The 18,031-nt window shown below is 51.0% G+C and overlaps 1 protein-coding gene across 1 annotated transcript in view; it reads right to left on the reverse strand.

Annotated features, from left to right (window-relative positions):
* Window positions 1–18,031, reverse strand: part of LOC308679056 (SCO-spondin-like) — a gene marked incomplete at its 5' end in the record, with an annotated part of 188,318 nt that overhangs the window by 81,179 nt on the left and 89,108 nt on the right. The window contains 10 exons of the mRNA XM_081346291.1: window positions 1,152–1,316; window positions 4,401–4,580; window positions 5,645–5,736; window positions 6,284–6,409; window positions 7,675–7,804; window positions 7,896–8,018; window positions 10,909–11,088; window positions 13,083–13,247; window positions 15,670–15,843; window positions 15,932–15,996. Of these exons, the coding sequence (XP_081202417.1) occupies window positions 1,152–1,316; window positions 4,401–4,580; window positions 5,645–5,736; window positions 6,284–6,409; window positions 7,675–7,804; window positions 7,896–8,018; window positions 10,909–11,088; window positions 13,083–13,247; window positions 15,670–15,843; window positions 15,932–15,996 (1,400 nt within the window). The remainder of the gene's footprint in view (window positions 1–1,151; window positions 1,317–4,400; window positions 4,581–5,644; window positions 5,737–6,283; window positions 6,410–7,674; window positions 7,805–7,895; window positions 8,019–10,908; window positions 11,089–13,082; window positions 13,248–15,669; window positions 15,844–15,931; window positions 15,997–18,031) is intronic.

Here is an 18,031-nt window from a genome sequence, read left to right on the forward strand (position 1 = left end):
AATTCTCTTATTCTGTAACGGTCTCCCGCTCGGTCAGGGGGTTGGGCTAGATGACCACCAAGGTCCCCTCCAACTCGGTTATCCTGTAAGGGTCTCCTGCTCAGGGAGGAGGTTGGACTAGATGACCACTGAGGTCCCCTCCAATTCTCTTATTCTGTAACGGTCTCCCGCTCGGTCAGGGGGTTGGGCTAGATGACCACTGAGGTCCCCTCCAATTCTCTTATTCTGTAACGGTCTCCCGCTCGGTCAGGGGGTTGGGCTAGATGACCACCGAGGTCCCCTCCAACTCGGTCATTCTGTAAGGGTCTCCTGCTCGGTCAGGGGGTTGGGCTAGATGACCACCGGGGGACCCCCTCCAACTCGGTCATTCTGTAAGGGTCTACCGCTTGGGCAGGGGGTTGGGCTAGATGACCACCGAGGTCCCCTCCAACTCGGTTATCCTGTAAGGGTCTCCTGCTCAGGGAGGAGGTTGGACTAGATGACCACCGAGGTCCCCTCCAACTCGGTTATCCTGTAAGGGTCTCCTGCTCAGGGAGGAGGTTGGACTAGATGACCACCGAGGTCCCCTCCAACTCGGTTATCCTGTAAGGGTCTCCTGCTCAGGGAGGAGGTTGGACTAGATGACCACCGAGGTCCCCTCCAACTCTCTTATTCTGTAAGGGTCTCCCGCTCGGTCAGGGGGTTGGACTAGATGACCACCAAGGTCCCCTCCAAATCCCTTATTCTGTAAGGGTCTCCCGCTCGGTCAGGGGGTTGGGCTAGAGGATCTTCGAGGTCCCCTCCGGCTCCGCTCTTCCGTCCTTCTCTCAGGCTCTCCTGCTCCAGCCGGGGGCTGGACTAGATGACCTCCGAGGGTCCCTCGTCCTGCCTTCGCCGTGGAAGTCGCCAGCTGGGTGACTTTCTGAACCAATCCCCAGGAGAAGGGTAGGGTGCTAGTCCCGCCTTAGGCCCGAGAAGCGGCTGGCTGACCCTGGGGCCGATCCCCAGGAGAGCGTGGATCCTAGTCTGTTGTGTTGTGTTGTGTGTGTGTGTGTGTGTGTGTGTGTGTGTGTGTTCGCCCCCTTCAGTTCATTCACAAAAACCAAGAAACGGGCGACAGAAAGAGATCCGACGCAATCCAAAAATCAATCAATCGATCGATCGATCCATACCTCGGCAGGGCTGGGGGTTGCAATCCCGGGTCTGGATCCGGGGGCCCGAGCATCCAGGACCCCCATCGGCCGGCTTGGAGCAGGTGCGATTGCGGGTCTGCACCCCGGAGTCACACGGCGCCGAGCAGGCCGTCCAGGCGGACCACGGGGTCCAGATACCCTCCACTGCAGAGACAAATTGGGGAGGGGGGGAGGGCGGGTTTCAACCTCGGCCAGGTTTAAGCCAGGTTTTAAGCCGTCTTCCTTCGCCACTGGCCTCGGCGGGGCGAGGATTTGGGTTCGGGTCCCTCCGGCTTGGGGAAGGGTGGCAGGGGCCCCAGCCGGGATGGAGGGGGCGGAGACGTCAGTCAAAGCTGAGCTTAAGTTAGGAGATGATAATCAAAGCGAAGCCGGCATTAAGCTCCGATCCAAGCTGAGCTTCATTTATCAGAGGACAATCAAAGCGAAGCCTGCATTAAGCTCCGATCGAAGCTGAGCTTCATTTATGAGAGGAAAATCAAAGTTAAGCTTTAATTAAGCTTCAGTCAAGCTGAGCTTAATTTATGAGAGGAAAATCAAAGCTAAGCCTGCATTAAGCTCTGATCGAAGCTGAGCTTAATTTATGAGGGGAAAATCAAAGCTAAGCCTGAATTACGCTTCGATCAAGCTGAGCTTAATTTATGAGAGGAAAATCAAAGCGAAGCCTGCATTAAGCCCCGATCAAAGCTGAGCTTAATTTATGAGAGGAAAATCAAAGCTAAGCCTGCATTAAGCTCCGATCCAAGCTGAGCTTAATTTATGAGAGGAAAATCAAAGCTAAGCCTGCATTAAGCTCCAATCAAAGCTGAGCTTAATTTATGAGAGGAAAATCAAAGCTAAGCCTGCATTAAGCTCCGATCAAAGCTGAGCTTAATTTATGAGGGGAAAATCAAAGCTAAGCTTTAATTAAGCTTCAATCAAGCTGAGCTTAATTTATGAGAGGAAAATCAAAGCTAAGCCTGAATTACGCTTCGATCAAGCTGAACTTAATTTATGAGAGGAAAATCAAAGCTAAGCCCGAATTAAGCTCTGATCAAAGCTGAGCATTTATGAGAGGAAAATCAAAGTTAAGCTTTAATTAAGCTTCAGTCAAGCTGAGCTTAATTTATGAGAGGAAAATCAAGGCTAAGCCTGCATTAAGCTCCGATCAAAGCTGAGCTTAATTTATGAGAGGAAAATCAAAGCTAAGCCTGCATTACGCTTCGATCAAGCTGAACTTAATTTATGAGAGGAAAATCAAAGCTAAGCCCGAATTAAGCTCTGATCAAAGCTGAGCATTTATGAGAGGAAAATCAAAGTTAAGCTTTAATTAAGCTTCAGTCAAGCTGAGCTTAATTTATGAGAGGAAAATCAAGGCTAAGCCTGCATTAAGCTCCAATCAAAGCTGAGCTTAATTTATGAGAGGAAAATCAAAGCTAAGCTTTAATTAAGCTTCAATCAAGCTGAGCTTAATTTATGAGAGGAAAATCAAAGCTAAGCTTCAATTAAGCTTCAATCAAGCTGAGCTTCATTTATGAGAGGAAAAGTTAAGCTTTAGCTCCGATCAAAGCTGAGTTTAATTTATGAGAGGAAAATCAAAGCTAAGCCTGCATTAAGCTTTGATCAAAGCTGATCTTAATTTATGAGAGGAAAATCAAAGCTAAGCTTCAATTAAGCTTCAATCAAACTGAGCTTAATTTATGAGAGGAAAATCAAAGCTAAGCCTGCATTAAGCTCCGATCCAAGCTGAGCTTAATTTATGAGAGGAAAATCAAAGCTAAGCCTGCATTAAGCTCCAATCAAAGCTGAGCTTAATTTATGAGAGGAAAATCAAAGCTAAGCCTGCATTAAGCTCCGATCAAAGCTGAGCTTAATTTATGAGGGGAAAATCAAAGCTAAGCTTTAATTAAGCTTCAATCAAGCTGAGCTTAATTTATGAGAGGAAAATCAAAGCTAAGCCTGAATTACGCTTCGATCAAGCTGAACTTAATTTATGAGAGGAAAATCAAAGCTAAGCCCGAATTAAGCTCTGATCAAAGCTGAGCATTTATGAGAGGAAAATCAAAGTTAAGCTTTAATTAAGCTTCAGTCAAGCTGAGCTTAATTTATGAGAGGAAAATCAAGGCTAAGCCTGCATTAAGCTCCAATCAAAGCTGAGCTTAATTTATGAGAGGAAAATCAAAGCTAAGCTTTAATTAAGCTTCAATCAAGCTGAGCTTAATTTATGAGAGGAAAATCAAAGCTAAGCTTCAATTAAGCTTCAATCAAGCTGAGCTTCATTTATGAGAGGAAAAGTTAAGCTTTAGCTCCGATCAAAGCTGAGTTTAATTTATGAGAGGAAAATCAAAGCTAAGCCTGCATTAAGCTTTGATCAAAGCTGATCTTAATTTATGAGAGGAAAATCAAAGCTAAGCTTCAATTAAGCTTCAATCAAACTGAGCTTAATTTATGAGAGGAAAATCAAAGCTAAACCTGCATTAAGCTCCGATCAAAGCTGAGCTTAATTTATGAAAGGAAAATCAAAGCTAAGCCTGCATGAAGCTTCGATCAAAGCTGAGCTTCATTTATGGGAGGAAAATGAAAACTAAGCCTGCATTAAGCTCTGATCAAAGCTGAGTTTAATTTATGAGAGGAAAATCAAAGCTAAGCCTGAATTAATGTTCGATCAAAGCTGAGCTTAATTTATGAAAGGAAAATCAAAGCTAAGCCTGAATTAAGGTTCGATCAAGCTGAGCTTAATTTATGAGAGGAAAATCAAAGCTAAGTCCAAATTAATGTTCGATCAAAGCTGAGCTTAATTTATGAAAGGAAAATCAAAGCTAAGCCTGAATTTAGCTTCGATCAGCTGAGCTTAATTTATGAGAGGAAAATCAAAGCTAAGCCCGAATTAAGCTCCGATCAAAGCTGAGCTTAATTTATGAGACAGAAAATCAAAGCTAAGCCTGAATTAAGCTCCGATCAAAGCTGAGTTTAATTTATGAGAGGAAAATCAAAGTTAAGCTTCAATTAAGCTTCAATCAAGCTGAGCTTAATTTATGAGAGGAAAATCAAAGCCAAGCCTGCATTAAGCTCCTCACTTTGCAAGGGAAATTGGGGCTCGTAAGTCGAGGACTATCTACATAGGACCCCGTACGGCAAAAGGAATTTCTCCCATGGAGCAGAACCGTATCCCGAGAGTTTTGATTGGGAGAATCTGGGTGCACCGGGGGCAAATTCTGCCCTCCCACCCTTGGCATCCCTTCAGCTACTCACCTGGGCACAGAGGAGTGTCACAATCCTCTTCCTGCACGCTTTCTCCGTCGCACCCTATGGCCTGTGCGGTACCGTTGCAATGCCGGAATCGTTTCCGCGTGCCGACCAGATCCGGGGCGTAAAAGCAGGTCTTGGAGCAGGGGGACCAGGGGGTCCAATCGGTCCAGAGCAAAGCCATTTCTGCAGGGGACAGGAGAGAGAGAGGGGAGGGGGAGTCACTGGCTGGGTGGGTTCCGGGACGAAAACCGAAGAACTTCATGGTCAGAAAAACAGATCGGACACCCGTGTTGTCTGAAACGGTATAGCGCCACAATTCCCAGCGAGCGTGGAGAGAGGATGCGAGCCGCAGGTATCGCTTTGTGAGACCGTAGCGCCTGCACCTCCCAGGGTGTTGGCCTTGGTAAGTCCCCTCCGCACCGCTCCTTCGTCCGCTGCTACGCTCCTCCGCACTGCTCCTGCGCCTGCCAAAAGTCCCACTTGTAGTGTCTAGCGGTGAGGCTTTTCCACCGTCGCCCCCCTCTCCGGTTTGACCGATGTCATCCGCAGCCATCCTGGAACTCGGCGTGGTTGAACTTCGCCGTTTGCGTTGTCTGCACCTCAGAGACATTTAGCTATGCACTTTGGGATGAACACACACACACCCCACTCCGAATGGTGCGGGAGAAAGAATGAATCTCCAGGAAACATCGCAAAGGGCAGGAACCGTTTGCGCTTCAGTTTGTGATGCCGACCACACAGAACTCGTTCCCCTGACGGCCTGCGCCTGGCGTCAACGGTGAAGGGACGCAGGGCAGAAAAAGATCCTGCCGCCAAGAAGGCTCCACACACCTCTGCGCTGCTCAGGTGACCCCGAGGACACAGGTAAACCTCCAAGTGGCCTCAACGCCTCTCGAAAAGAGAGGCGTTGAGGCCACTCGGAGGCTTATCTATGTCCTCGTGGGACTTTCTTATTATTCTTTGAAGACATTTCGCTTCTGATCCAAGAAGCTTCTTCAGCTCTGACTGGAGTGGAAGGATTTATATTTCTCGCAGACAGCTGGTCATTTGCATTTTTAGAGAGGAGTTGAGGCCACTTGGAGGTTTATCTGTATCCTCGTGGGACTTTCTTATTATTCTTTGAAAAAATTTCGCTTCTCATCCATTATGATCCCTGGCATAAATGCTGTATTCTGCTACGCCGTCTGAAATAAATAGAGGGGTCCGCCCTGCAGAAAAGTGACAACAGGCGTTACTGCTGCTCTTACCTGTTGCGCAGGTTGTGTGACACTCGCGCACCTCCTGGGCATCTCCTTGGCATGGGGCGCCCCCGTTGGCTGCCGCTGGGTTGGAGGGAGACCTGTAGAGAAAGAGGACGCTATTAAGGGACTTTTGGTTTTCAATCCATTTGGGGGGCACGGTAAGTGTATATAGCTAGTCCTCTGCGTACGACCGTAGCGGAGCCCTGTCCATCACGGTCGTCAGTCGTGATAGTTGCGACCAGGGTCACCCACGCAACCAGCTGGTTTTCCCAACCTGTTTGTGGCATGCGTCGAGTGACTGCTTGCAGCCGTAAAGTGACGCCGGGGTTAAGAAAATGCTGCAGTCACTAAGGGAACCAGCGGTACGACGCGGTCCCCAGTTTTGCTGAAAAGTGAAAATAAATGTTGGGGTTATTTTTTTTTAACAGAACGACGGAACTGTGGTAAAACACAGTCACGTGACTGCAGGACGCTACAAACATGGACTAAATTAGCTGTTGTTGAGGACTACCAACAAACAAACAAAGAAACAAACACACTCCTCCTCCTGGGCAGCACAACCGACACCCAATTCTGAGATAGTGTCTCAGCCTCACCGAGGACTCCCGGGCGAACCGGTAGCGAGCAGGATGCTCCGTCTCTTACCGGAACCTTTGCTGCATCCCAACTCCGCAACTCCGGCTGCAGGGGGTCCACGGAGACCAAGCTGACCATCCGCACTTCACCGGACAGGCCACCGAGTCACAGGTCACCGTGCCATCCAGACAAACGCTGCGTGAAGACGAAACGGAGCTTAAGCATCCCCCTGCTTGCCGATGCTCGGCTCGGCTTGCTTCTGCTTCGAGGCCCCAGAGAAATGGTTTGGGGGTGTGGGAAGAATCATAAATGTATATAATTGTGTTAAAAATGATTGTATAGGGCAGGGGGTCCCCAACCTGAGGTCGGCGGCCCGGTACCGGGCTGTGACGTGTTGGCCACCGGGCCGCAGGAATAACTAGCGAGCTCCCCCCACTTGCGGTAGCGCTGCTGCGTGGCCGCTAGCTGCCCCGTTTGTGCATGTGCAGGTGCACTAGCACCTCCACCAGCATCATATGGGTGCCATCGCCCTGGTTGCACGGGTGTGCAGGTGCCAGAGGCCCGTTTATGCATGCCCGTGGGTGCCAGCAGCCCAGTTGGACATTCATGCAGCCATCTGCACCACCGCTGTGTGCGCACCCATTTGGGCGCGTGCACGTGGGCTACGTGTGCACGCATTACCCTGCTCCTCCCTTTCCATCCGGGCCGTATTTTAACTACTCCAGGTCTCCGACGAAGTTATTAATTAACGGCTTCCAAAATCCTTTCAACTTAACAGCAAGCAATGAAACACTTACTTCAAAATGGAAACATACACAAGCAAATGCACAAAACCCAGTACCATGTCAGCGTCGCGATAATGCCCCACGGTTCAAACGGATAAACCTGATTTAATCAACCCCCTTCTCACAACACGTACACGCTTCCACGCTAAGGACAGGCTCCGTTATAAAAACTCCGTTATTTATTGGGGGAGTAAATTAATCTCCTCTCCTCCGAGCTGCTCGATTTCTTCTCGCGCGACCCCAGCTTGAGTCGGGACTCAAAATTATTCCTCCGGTAGGAGGGGCCGCAGAATGTGGCCGTGATTGGGGGGGGCTCCTGTGGCCCCCGTCGGAAGAATCATTTGGAGTTCCCACTCCCGCCGGGGTTGCAGAAGAAGAAATAAAAACGACAGCGGTGAAGAGACGAGATTTGCCCATGGGGGCAGCTACAGAGAAAATGGGGACCAGAGATATACTTTTATAACGGAGCCTGTCCTTGGGAAATCCCAAAATTGGAGTGTCTGAACCTTGTCCGGTCCCATGCAGGGATCTTTCTCACCGTCTTCAGGTGGGAACCCCCCCCAACAGCCTCCAAGAACCCCCCCATCTTCTGGGCACATGGGTTCACCGCTTCCTAAACAGCTGCCGCAGGGGAAGGGATGGGGTCTGCCCACGCCGGGGATCCATCCCGCTCACCACTGGCTGCAGTTGTCTCTCAGGAATATCTCTCCTGGCCGGCGGTGGTCCTGGTCGAAGAAGCAGTGGCACTGGCTGATGTTCACACAGCCTCCCTCTTGAAGGAAGAGACCCGGAGGGCAACGACAACCTGCAAAGACGCACAGCGACGGAGGGACGTTACGTACCTGCGAAGGAGGGGTGCAAAGATGCCTACCCTTCACCAAAGACTCAAGGCTCACCCTCCACGCAGCTGCTCTGGCAGGTCCTCTGGACACTCAGCTGGCGGCAGGTCTGCGGGCACGGGTCCACCAGGCCACGGGCACAGTGCTCGGCTTGTACGAAGACCATGTCCGGGCCGCAGTCTGTGGAGAAAGACGAGGGCTGAAAAGGGGCAGAACTAACCGAACTGAGCGAGGCAGAAGGGACCGTGGAGATCTTCTCATCCAGCTCCCTGCTCAAGGAGGAGACTCTACACCAGGGGCGTCAAACTGCCGGCCCGCGGGCCGGAGGCGTCACAACAAAACCGCGCCCACCCTATTGCCGGCAATGGGGAAAAAGCTCCGATACGTCGCGCGACGTCGCGTGACGGCGCAAGTTTGACATGTCTGCTCTACACCATTCCAGACAAATGGCTGTCCAGTCTTTTCTTTGAAACCTCCAGTGACGGAGCACCTACAACCTCTGGTGGCAAGTTGTTCCACGGGTTAATTGTCTCCGCTGTTAGGAAGTTTCTCTTTCATTCCAGGATGCTCCGGTCTTTGATTAGATCAGGCCCGTGAACCCTCCCTTCTTCCGATTAGGCAAAAACAGGAAGAGCCCATTTCGCTGGCTTTTTAAAATTCAACCGCCCTAAACTGCTCGCGTTTCCTCTCTGGAAAGACCGGATGCAGGAGCATCCGTGGAGATAGGGCAAAAAAAAGGTCAAGATGGTGGCCGGGGAGGTGCCGTCGAAGCTCCGCCCATCTTGCACAGGCAAAGCTTTGAGCACGTACGCCATCTTGACTTTTTTTGATCGTACCCTTACTGCGTGAACACCCCTGGGAGGACGGGAAGGGAATGGCGTGTGAACACCCCAAAGGACCACGTTTCCTTTAATTTGGGAGCCTCCCAATTGATTAATGTAATAAACAATAAATAATAATAATAATAATAATAATAATAATAATAATAATAGTAGTAGTAGTAGTAGTTGTTGTTGTTGTTGTTATTATTATTATTATTATTATTATTATTATTATTATTATTATTATTATTATTATTATTATTATTATTATTATTATTATTATTATTATTATTTGGGAGAGGTCAGACCGAGATAACTAAGAGCTCCTTCAGCCAACTTCAGCCGTGAGGTTCGGCTTCGAACAATCGACGCCGGCAGATTGTGTCAAGACTCCAGGTATTGCAAGGGAAAAATTGCAGTATCGAGTACCGTGGAAAGTACTAGAAGGTTAGCGGACGCCGAGTGGTCGGCTGCTCCTGATGTTAGGGCAGCGGGGTTAGTTAAGAAATTTCGCATTCGGTATCCTCAGTGGCCCCATTAAGGAAGGTAGCGGTAATTGAGTTGTAAGCAGTGCTTTTTTTGTGAAAGAAAAAGGTGCCGGAACTCACACATGTCATACAACCCGCCTTGCCTACCCTTCAAGGTTCCATCCAAAAAAGGTGCCGGAACTCCGTTCTGAGCGTTCTATGAGAAAAAAAGCCCTGGTTGTAAGTAATAATGTGTGTGTGTGTGTGTGTGTTTATTGTTGTTCCAGGTCTGCCTTTCTTCGGGGGGGGGGGGTCCGGATGTCAAGACCGAGTTGCCTTTTCACCCAAATTTTTCTCTCGCTCGCTCACACCTCGACAAAGGGAGTGCAGTAAAGCAAATTAGAGATTCAAATTGTGCACATATAAAGAGGATATATAATGCTTTAATTGAATTGGATTCGGAAACGGAACTGGTTAAAGACTGCATGATAAAGTGGTCACAAAATATTCAGGAACCAATTTCGTTGGGCACCTGGGAGATAATTTGGGTCAGAAATGTTAAATTTACCCAGGCTCAAAATTTAAGAGAAAATTTTTATAAAATGTTTTATAGATGGCATTTGGATCCCAAGAAGCTGTCCAACATGTATCCTAATCTACAGTCTAAATGTTGGAGGTGTGGTAGTTTAGAAGCTACCTATTTTCACATGTGGTGGACTTGTAGAAATATAAAAGCTTTTTGGATTAAAATTTGGTGGAACATTCAAAAGATTTTTAAGAGAAAGGTAAAGTTTTGCCCGCAATTGTTTTTATTGGGCATTGTTGTGGATTGTGATGTTCAAGAAACTAACTTGATGTTGAACATGATAACGGCAGCACGGTTACTGGTGGGACAATATTGGAAGAAGGATAGTTTGCCCACTGTAGAAGAATGGGTGTTTAAAGTTTCGAATCTTGCAGAAATGTCTAAGATTTCTGCTTATCTGAAGGATCATTCACAGGAAAGATATATTTCAGTTTGGAGGAGATGGATAAATTATATTCAAAACAAAGATGGGACTAAAAAGTATCATTTAGCTTATGAGTAGATTTTAGTGGGATATTGTTATTGGTACGTTGTTTGTAGTTATGTTAAAAGGGAGTTAAAGCGCATTATGAATTTGGTTAATTGTATATTATGCATAATTTTTATTTAGAATATGATTATTGTAACTATAATCCTGTATTTAGCTCTGGGAAGTAGGGGGGGGGAAAGTGGGTGGGTTTGGGGTGGGAGGGATTTGGGGATATATTGTAAAATTTTGTTTTTGTAAAACTCTTTAATAAAAAAAAAAGGGAGTGCAAAGATGGGGAGGGACGTTGCCTAGGCAACCGAGAGTCAAGGCCATCGATGGAGAAGTGGACGGTTTCCATCACAGGAAGAAGCATTACTATTGGACAACGGGAGCACCCGGTGGGCGGGAGCGAGGAAATCGATTGTTTCATTAACTAAGCGTTCCAGTGGGAGAACCAGAGCTGGTTTTGCTCCTGTGCCAATGTAAACTTTCAGTAAAATATTATATTCTCGGCAAAATCAGGTCCCCGAAGTTTCTTTTTCTGGAAATGCCGACGGGACACTTGGCAGATTAGTATTTGCTGCTCTCTGGGCACGTGCAGAGTGCTTCTTCCAGGGAAGGGGTGGGGTGGGGTTTCCTGGATCCCGATTTAAGCCTCTACCCTCGGTTTCTCCCCCTGCTCCATCCCCGCTCCTCCCTCTCAGCCCCAGTGAGCGCCCTTCCTCACCCCGGGCGTCTCCGCAGGGCTGTTGGTTGCACGTTTCCATCTCCACAGCATCTCCGGGACATAGCTGCCCGCCGTTCTTGGGTGGGGGGTCTTCGCAGGTCCTGGTACGGCTCCTCACGCCCCCCCGGCACTCGGCGTCACAGTCTGACCATTCGCCCCAGGAGGCCCAGCCTCCGTTCACTGCGGCAGGGGAAAGCAGGCGGGAGTAGCACCGGGGAAGCCAGTGGAAGAAATGGCGGTATACGGCTAGCCCTCGAAGTTATGACAAGTGAGCCCAACGTGTACGTCACGAAGGGAAACCGTGGTTAAGGGAGCGTTGCCCCCCCCGGTACGACTTTTCTGGCCACCGTTGCTAAGCGGATCACTGCATTCATTAAATGAAGAACGGGGTGGTTAAGGGGATCTGGATTCCCCGTGGTCGCAAAAGGGGACCGTGTGATTCCAGGAAATATGAGCCACTTGTCAAGCGTCTGAATTTTGATCACGCAGCCGGTCGCAAGTGTGAAAAATGGCCCTAAGTCTCTTTTTTTTCCAGTGCCGTCGTAACTTTGGACGGTCACTAAACGAAGAGTTTTAAGTTGTGGACAACCTGAACCAGCTGGGGGAAACGGCCGCCAGCTTCCTCCTGGGTTGGATTCACTTCCAATCAGCTTCCTTTGATGGTATCCCCCCTCCCCCAAATCTCCCAGGGAATGATAATACTTGAACGGAAAGGGCACCACGAGGAGATACTTTATAGGCTGGAAACGCCCTTAGGAAACCCAGCACAGTTTTCCTGCCTGATCTCCCTACGGGGAAGCCGCGTTCTGCCTCTGCCTCTCGCATCTGACTTTCCCTTTCTTCCCAAACCTTTTCCAAAGGAGTCCCTGAACCCAGCGACTCGACTTACGACCCACTGTTGGGAAGGGAGATTCCGTCGCTAAGCGAGGCGGTTGTTCTCAATTTTCCAAATCGGTTTGGGCCCGGGTTTTTCAAGGAATTACCGCCCTTCTGAAAGGGAATCGGGCTCGATCCCTTTTTTTTCCCCACACGGCCCTCGTAACGTCAGTGGCTGGCTAAAGAAACGGTCGTACGTCGAGGACCACCGGGTGGAAGCCATCAGTGTGCAGAGCGGCATTCCAGCCGCAAAGCTCCGAGTTCCCAGCTGTTGGGTAGGCACCGATAGAGTCCTTGACGTACGACGGTTCATTTAGTGACCGGCACAGAAAAAAAGTGACCTATGACCGTTTTCACACTTATGACCGTTGCAGCATCCCCGTGGTCACGTGATCATAATTTGGATGTTTGACAACTGACTCGTACTTACGACGCTTAGCAACTGACTTGTATTTACGACTGTTGCAGCGTCCGGGTTAATGTGATTAAAATTCAGATGCTCGTAACTGACTCGTATTTATGACAGTCACAGCGTCCCAGGGTCACGTGATCGAAATTTAGATGCTTGGCAACCGACTCATACTTATGACGGTTGCAGTGTCCCAGGTTCAGGTGCTCAAAACCCAGACGCCTGGCAACCGACTCGTATTTACGACGGTCACAATGTCCCGGGGGTCACGTGATCAAAACCCAGTCACCGGGCAATCGACTCATATTTATGACGGTCGCAGCATCCCGGGTCACATGATCAAAATTCAGAGGCTTGGCCACCGACTCATACTTATGACGTTCGCAGCGTCCCGAGTTCAGGTGCTCAAAACCCAGACGCCTGGCCACCGACTCGTATTTACGACGGTGGCAGCGTCCAGGATAAGGGAATTAAAATTCAGACGTTTGGCAACCGACTCGTACTTACGACGGTGGCAGCGTCCTGGAGGTGGGGGGGGGAATGGAGTCGTGGCAACAGAGGTCGTCAGAGGGGGCAAAACCCATTGGACAACCGTCCCGTTTAGCCACAGAAATTTGGGGCTCAGCTGTGGCCGTAAGCCGAGGACCGCCTATATATGCAGCTTGGCCCAAAGTAGTAAAAGATTCAGTAATCTTCAGTATTTCACCAGGTTCCAGCAAAGTGGCTTAAAATATTAGCTTGGATATAATTTTTTTCCCATCGAGGGCTCAGGTGGAGTCCAGGTTTTTGGAAAGTCTAGGAATGGGGAAGGGAGAGCGGGGGGGGGGGGAGGAAGAAGGATTTGGGGTCAACCCGCATCTGCTGCCGGGGCATAAAGGCCGAGAAGTACCTGGACAGGCCAGGAGGAAGCAAGACCGGCTGTCAAACTCGTCCCGGTCACAACGTCCACCCGGGAGAGCGTTGCGGAGTAGGTCGCGCCTCCGGAAAGTGACGCCCAGCCCGCAAGATCGGCTGCATTCGCTCCAGGGGCTCCAGGGAGACAGGATGCAGTCCACTGGGGGAGGAAGAAGAGGAGGAGGAGGAGGAGGAGGAGGAGAAGAAGGCGAAGAGGAGGAGCAGGAGGAGAAAAGGGAGGAAAGGAGAGGAGGAGGAAGAGGAGGAGCGGGAGGAGGAGAAGGAAGAAGAAGGGGAGGAGGAGAGGAAGAGGAAGAGGAAGAAGAGGGGGAGGAGGAGGAGGAAGAAGAAGGGGAAGAGGAGGAGGAGGAGGAAGGAGGCGAAGAGAAGGAGCAAGAGGAGAAAGAAAGAGAGGAGGAGCAGGAGGAGAAAAGGGAGGAAAGGAGAGGAGGAGGAAGAGGAGGAGCGGGAGGAGGAGAAGGAAGAAGAAGGGGAGGAGGAGAGGAAGAGGAAGAGGAAGAAGAGGGGGAGGAGGAGGAGGAAGAAGAAGGGGAAGAGGAGGAGGAGGAGGAAGGAGGTGAAGAGAAGGAGCAGGAGGAGAAAGAAGGAGAGGAGGAGCAGGAGGAGAAAAGGGAGGAAGGAGGAGAGGAGGAGGAAGAGGAGGAGGAGCGGGAGGAGGAGAAGGAAGAAGAAGGGGAGGAGGAGGAGAAGAGGAGGAAGAGGAAGAAGAGGAAGTGGAGGAGGAGGAGGAAGAAGAAGAAGAAGAGGAGGAGGAGGAGAAGAGGAGGAAGAGGAAGAAGAGGAAGTGGAGGAGGAGAAGGAAGAAGAAGGGGAGGAGGAGAAGAAGAGGAAGAGGAAGAAGAGGAAGTGGAGGAGGAGGAGGAAGAAGAAGGGGAGGAGGAGAAAGAAGGGGAAGAGGAGGAGGAGGAGAAAAGGGAGGAAGGAGGAGAGGAGGAGGAAGAGGAGGAGCGGGAGAAGGAGAAAGAAGAAGGGGAGGAGGAGGAGAAGAGGAGGAAGAGGAAGAAGAGGAAGTGGAGGAGGAGGAGGAAGAAGAAGGGGAAGAGGAGGAGGAGGAGGAAGGAGGCGAAGAGAAGGAGCAGGAGGAGAAAGAAGGAGAGGAGGAGCAGGAGGAGAAAAGGGAGGAAGGAGGAGAGGAGGAGGAAGAGGAGGAGCGGGAGAAGGAGGAGGAAGAAGAAGGGGAAGAGGAGGAGGAGGAGGAGGAAGGAGGCGAAGAGAAGGAGCAGTAGGAGAAAGAAGGAGAGGAGGAGCAGGAGGAGAAAAGGGAGGAAGGAGGAGAGGAGGAGGAAGAGGAGGAGTGGGAGAAGGAGAAGGAAGAAGAAGGGGAGGAGAAGAAGAGGAAGAAGAGGAGGAGGAGGACAAGGAAGAAGAATGGAAGGAGGAGAAAGAAGAAAGGGAAGAGGAGGAGGAGGAGGAGGAAGGAGGCGAAGAGGAGGAGCAGGAGGAGAAAGAAGGAGAGGAGGAAGGGAGGAAGGGAGGAAGGAGGAGAGGAGGAGGAAGAAGAGGAGGAGCGGGAGGAGGAGAAGGGAGAAGAAGGGGAGGAGGAGAAGAAGAGGAAAAGAGGAAGAAGAGGAAGTGGAAGAGGAAGAGGAAGGAAGGGAAGAGGAGGAGGACAAGGAAGAAGAAGGGGAGGAGGAGAAAGAAGAAGGGGAAGAGGAGCAGGAGGAGAAAAGGGAGGAAGGAGGAGAGGAGGAGGAAGAAGAGGAGCGGGAGGAGGAGAAGGAAGAAGGGGAGGAGGAGGAGGAGAAGAGGAAGAGGAGGAAGTGGAGGAGGAGGAGGAAGAAAGGGAAGAGGAGAAGAGAAGGAGGAAGAGGAAGAAGAGGAAGTGGAGGAGGTGGAGGAAGAAGGAAAAAGAAGAGGAGGAATAGGAAGGAGGAGGAGGAGGAAGGAGGCGAAGAGAAGGAGCAGGAGGAGAAAGAAGGTGAGGAGGAGCAGGAGGAGAAAAGGGTGGAAGGAGGAGAGGAGGAGGAAGAAGAGGAGGAGCGGGAGGAGGAGAAGGAAGAAGAAGGGAGGAGGAGGAGAAGAAGAGGAAGAGGAAGGAAGTGGAGGAGGAGGAGGAAGAAAGGGAAGAGGAGGACGACGACAAGGAGGAAGAAGGGGAGGAGGAACAGGAGGAGAAAAAGGAGGAGGAAGAAGAAGAGAAGGAGGAAGAGGAAGAAGAGGAAGTGGAGGAGGAGGAACGAGGAAAAAGAGGAGGAGGAAGAGGAAGAAGAGGAGGAGGAGAAAGAAGAAGGGGAAGACAAGGAGGAGGACGAGGAAAAGAAGAAGGGGAGGAGCAGGAGGAGCAGGAGGAGAAAGGAGGAAGAGAAAGAGTCGGGAAGGAGGAGGCGGAGGAGGAGGAAGAGAAGATACCGGAGAAGGAGAAAGAAGAAGAGGGGGACAAGGAGCAAGCCGGAGGAGCGGGAGCAGGAGGAGGAAGAGGAGGAAGAGGAGCAGGGAGGAGGAGGCGGATAAAATGTAGAGAGCGAGACCAGGGCGGATGCTTCCCCATCTCCCGCGGGAAAGGAGGCCCACCGGAGGCCCGGGAGCGGTGCCTCCCTCTCCTCTCCCGCTCCCCCGCCTACCGCAGTTGGCTTCATCCGAGCCGTCCTCACAGTCCTGGCGCAGGTCGCAGCGGCGCTCTAGGCTCAGGCACTCCCCGCCGCTGTGGCAGGAGAACTGCTTGGAGGAGCAGGCGCTGGGGGGTCCCGCCGGGATCGGGGGCGCTACGGTGGGGGTGGTGGGGGCCATGGGGCCGCCTGCCGAAAAGGAGCAGAGGGGTCAGGGAGATGGAGCCGGAGCCCTGGCCTGTTTCGACCGCGCTTTAACCACGGTTGGCCCACCCACCGAAGGCCACTTTGGCCTCCGCGGAGCGGGTGACTTGGGTCACCGGGTGGTAGAACGGCCGAAGGCTGTTGGCGCACGAGGTGACCCGTTCTGCTGCTCGTTCTCCTCCTCCATCTTCTCCTCCTCCTCTTCCTTCTCCTTCCTTCTCCTTCTGCTGCTCCTCATCTCTTGCCTCCTTCTCATTGTCTTCCTTCTCCTGTCCTCCTCCTCCTCCCCTTCTTCCTCCTCCTCTTCCTCCACTTCCCCATCTTCTTCCTCCTCCTCTTTTTCCACCACCTCCTCCTCCTCTTCCTCCTCTTTTGGCTTCTCTTCTTGCCTCCTCGTTGTCTTCCTTCTCCTGTCCTCCTCCTCCTCCCCTTTTTCCTCCTTGTCTTCCTCCACTTCCCCATCTTCTTCCTCCTCCTCTTTTTCCACCACCTCCTCCTCCTCTTCCTCCTCCTTCGGCTTCTCCTCTTGCCTCCTCGTTGTCTTCCTTCTCCTGTCCTTCTCCTCCTCCCCTTCTTCCTCCTCCTCTTCCTCCTCTTCCCCATCTTCTTCCTCCTCTTTTTCCAGCACCTCCTCCTCTTCCTCCTCCTTCTGCTTCTCCTCTTGCCTCCTTCTCGTTGTCTTCCTTCTCCTGTCCTCCTCCTCCTCCCCTTCTTCCTCCTTGTCTTCCTCCACTTCCCCATCTTCTTCCTCCTACACTTTTTCCACCACCTCCTCTTCTTCCTCCTCCTTCTCCTTGTCTATTGTCTCCTCATTATCCTCCTCTTCCTCCTCCTTTTGCTTCTCCTCATCTCTTGCCTCCTTCTCGTTGTCTTCCTTCTCCTGTCCTCCTCCTCCTCCCCTTCTTCCTCCTTGTCTTCCTCCACTTCCCCATCTTCTTCCTCCTACACTTTTTCCACCACCTCCTCTTCTTCCTCCTCCTTCTCCTTGTCTATTGTCTCCTCATTATCCTCCTCTTCCTCCTCCTTTTGCTTCTCCTCATCTCTTGCCTCCCTCGTTGTCTTCCTTCTCCTGTCCTCCTCCTCCTCCCCTTCTTCCTCCTTGTCTTCCTCCACTTCCCCATCTTCTTCCTCCTACTCTTTTTCCACCACCTCCTCCTCTCCCTCCTCCTTCTCCTCGTCTATTGTCTCCTCATTATCCTCCTCCTCTTCCTCCTCCTTTTGCTTCTCCTCATCTCTTGCCTCCTTCTCGTTGTCTTCCTTCTCCTGTCCTCCTCCTCCTCCCCTTCTTCCTCCTTGTCTTCCTCCACTTCCCCATCTTCTTCCTCCTCCTCTTTTTCCACCACCTCCTCCTCTCCCTCCTCCTTCTCCTCGTCTATTGTCTCCTCATTATCCTCCTCCTCTTCCTCCTCCTTTTGCTTCTCCTCATCTCTTGCCTCCTCGTTGTCTTCCTTCTCCTGTCCTCCTCCTCCTCCCCTTCTTCCTCCTTGTCTTCCTCCACTTCCCCATCTTCTTCCTCCTACACTTTTTCCACCACCTCTTCCTCCTCCTTCTCCTTGTCTATTGTCTCCTCATTATCCTCCTCCTCTTCCTCCTCCTTTTGCTTCTCCTCATCTCTTGCCTCCTTCTCGTTGTCTTCCTTCTCCTGTCCTCCTCCTCCTCCCCTTCTTCCTCCTTGTCTTTCTCCACTTTCCCATCTTCTTCCTCCTCCTCTTTTTCCACCACCTCCTCCTCCTCTTCCTCCTCCTTCTGCTTCTACTCTTGCCTCCTCGTTGTCTTCCTTCTCCTGTCCTCCTCCTCCTCCCCTTCTTCCTCCTTGTCTTCCTCCACTTCCCCATCTTCTTCTTCCTCCTCTTTTTTCACCACCACCTCCTCCTCCTCCTACTTTTCATCTATTGTCTCCTCATTATTCACCTCCTCCTCCTCCTCCACCCCCACCTCCTCCTCCTCCACTATCTTCCTTCTCCACCCCCACCTCCTCCTCTCCTTTTCCTCATTTATTCTTCTCATTATCCTCCTCCTCTTTCTCCACCATCTCCTCCTCCTCCTCGTTGTCTCTTCCTCATTATCCTCCACCATCTTCTCCTCTTCCTCCTCCTATTTTCATCTCGTCTCCTCCTCATTATCCTCCATCTTCTTCTCCTTCTTGTTATTCTCCTTCTCCTCCTCCTCCTCC

Source organism: Vipera berus (assembly GCF_964194415.1).
Source record: "Vipera berus genome assembly, chromosome: Z".
Taxonomy (NCBI): Eukaryota; Metazoa; Chordata; class Lepidosauria; order Squamata; family Viperidae; genus Vipera; species Vipera berus.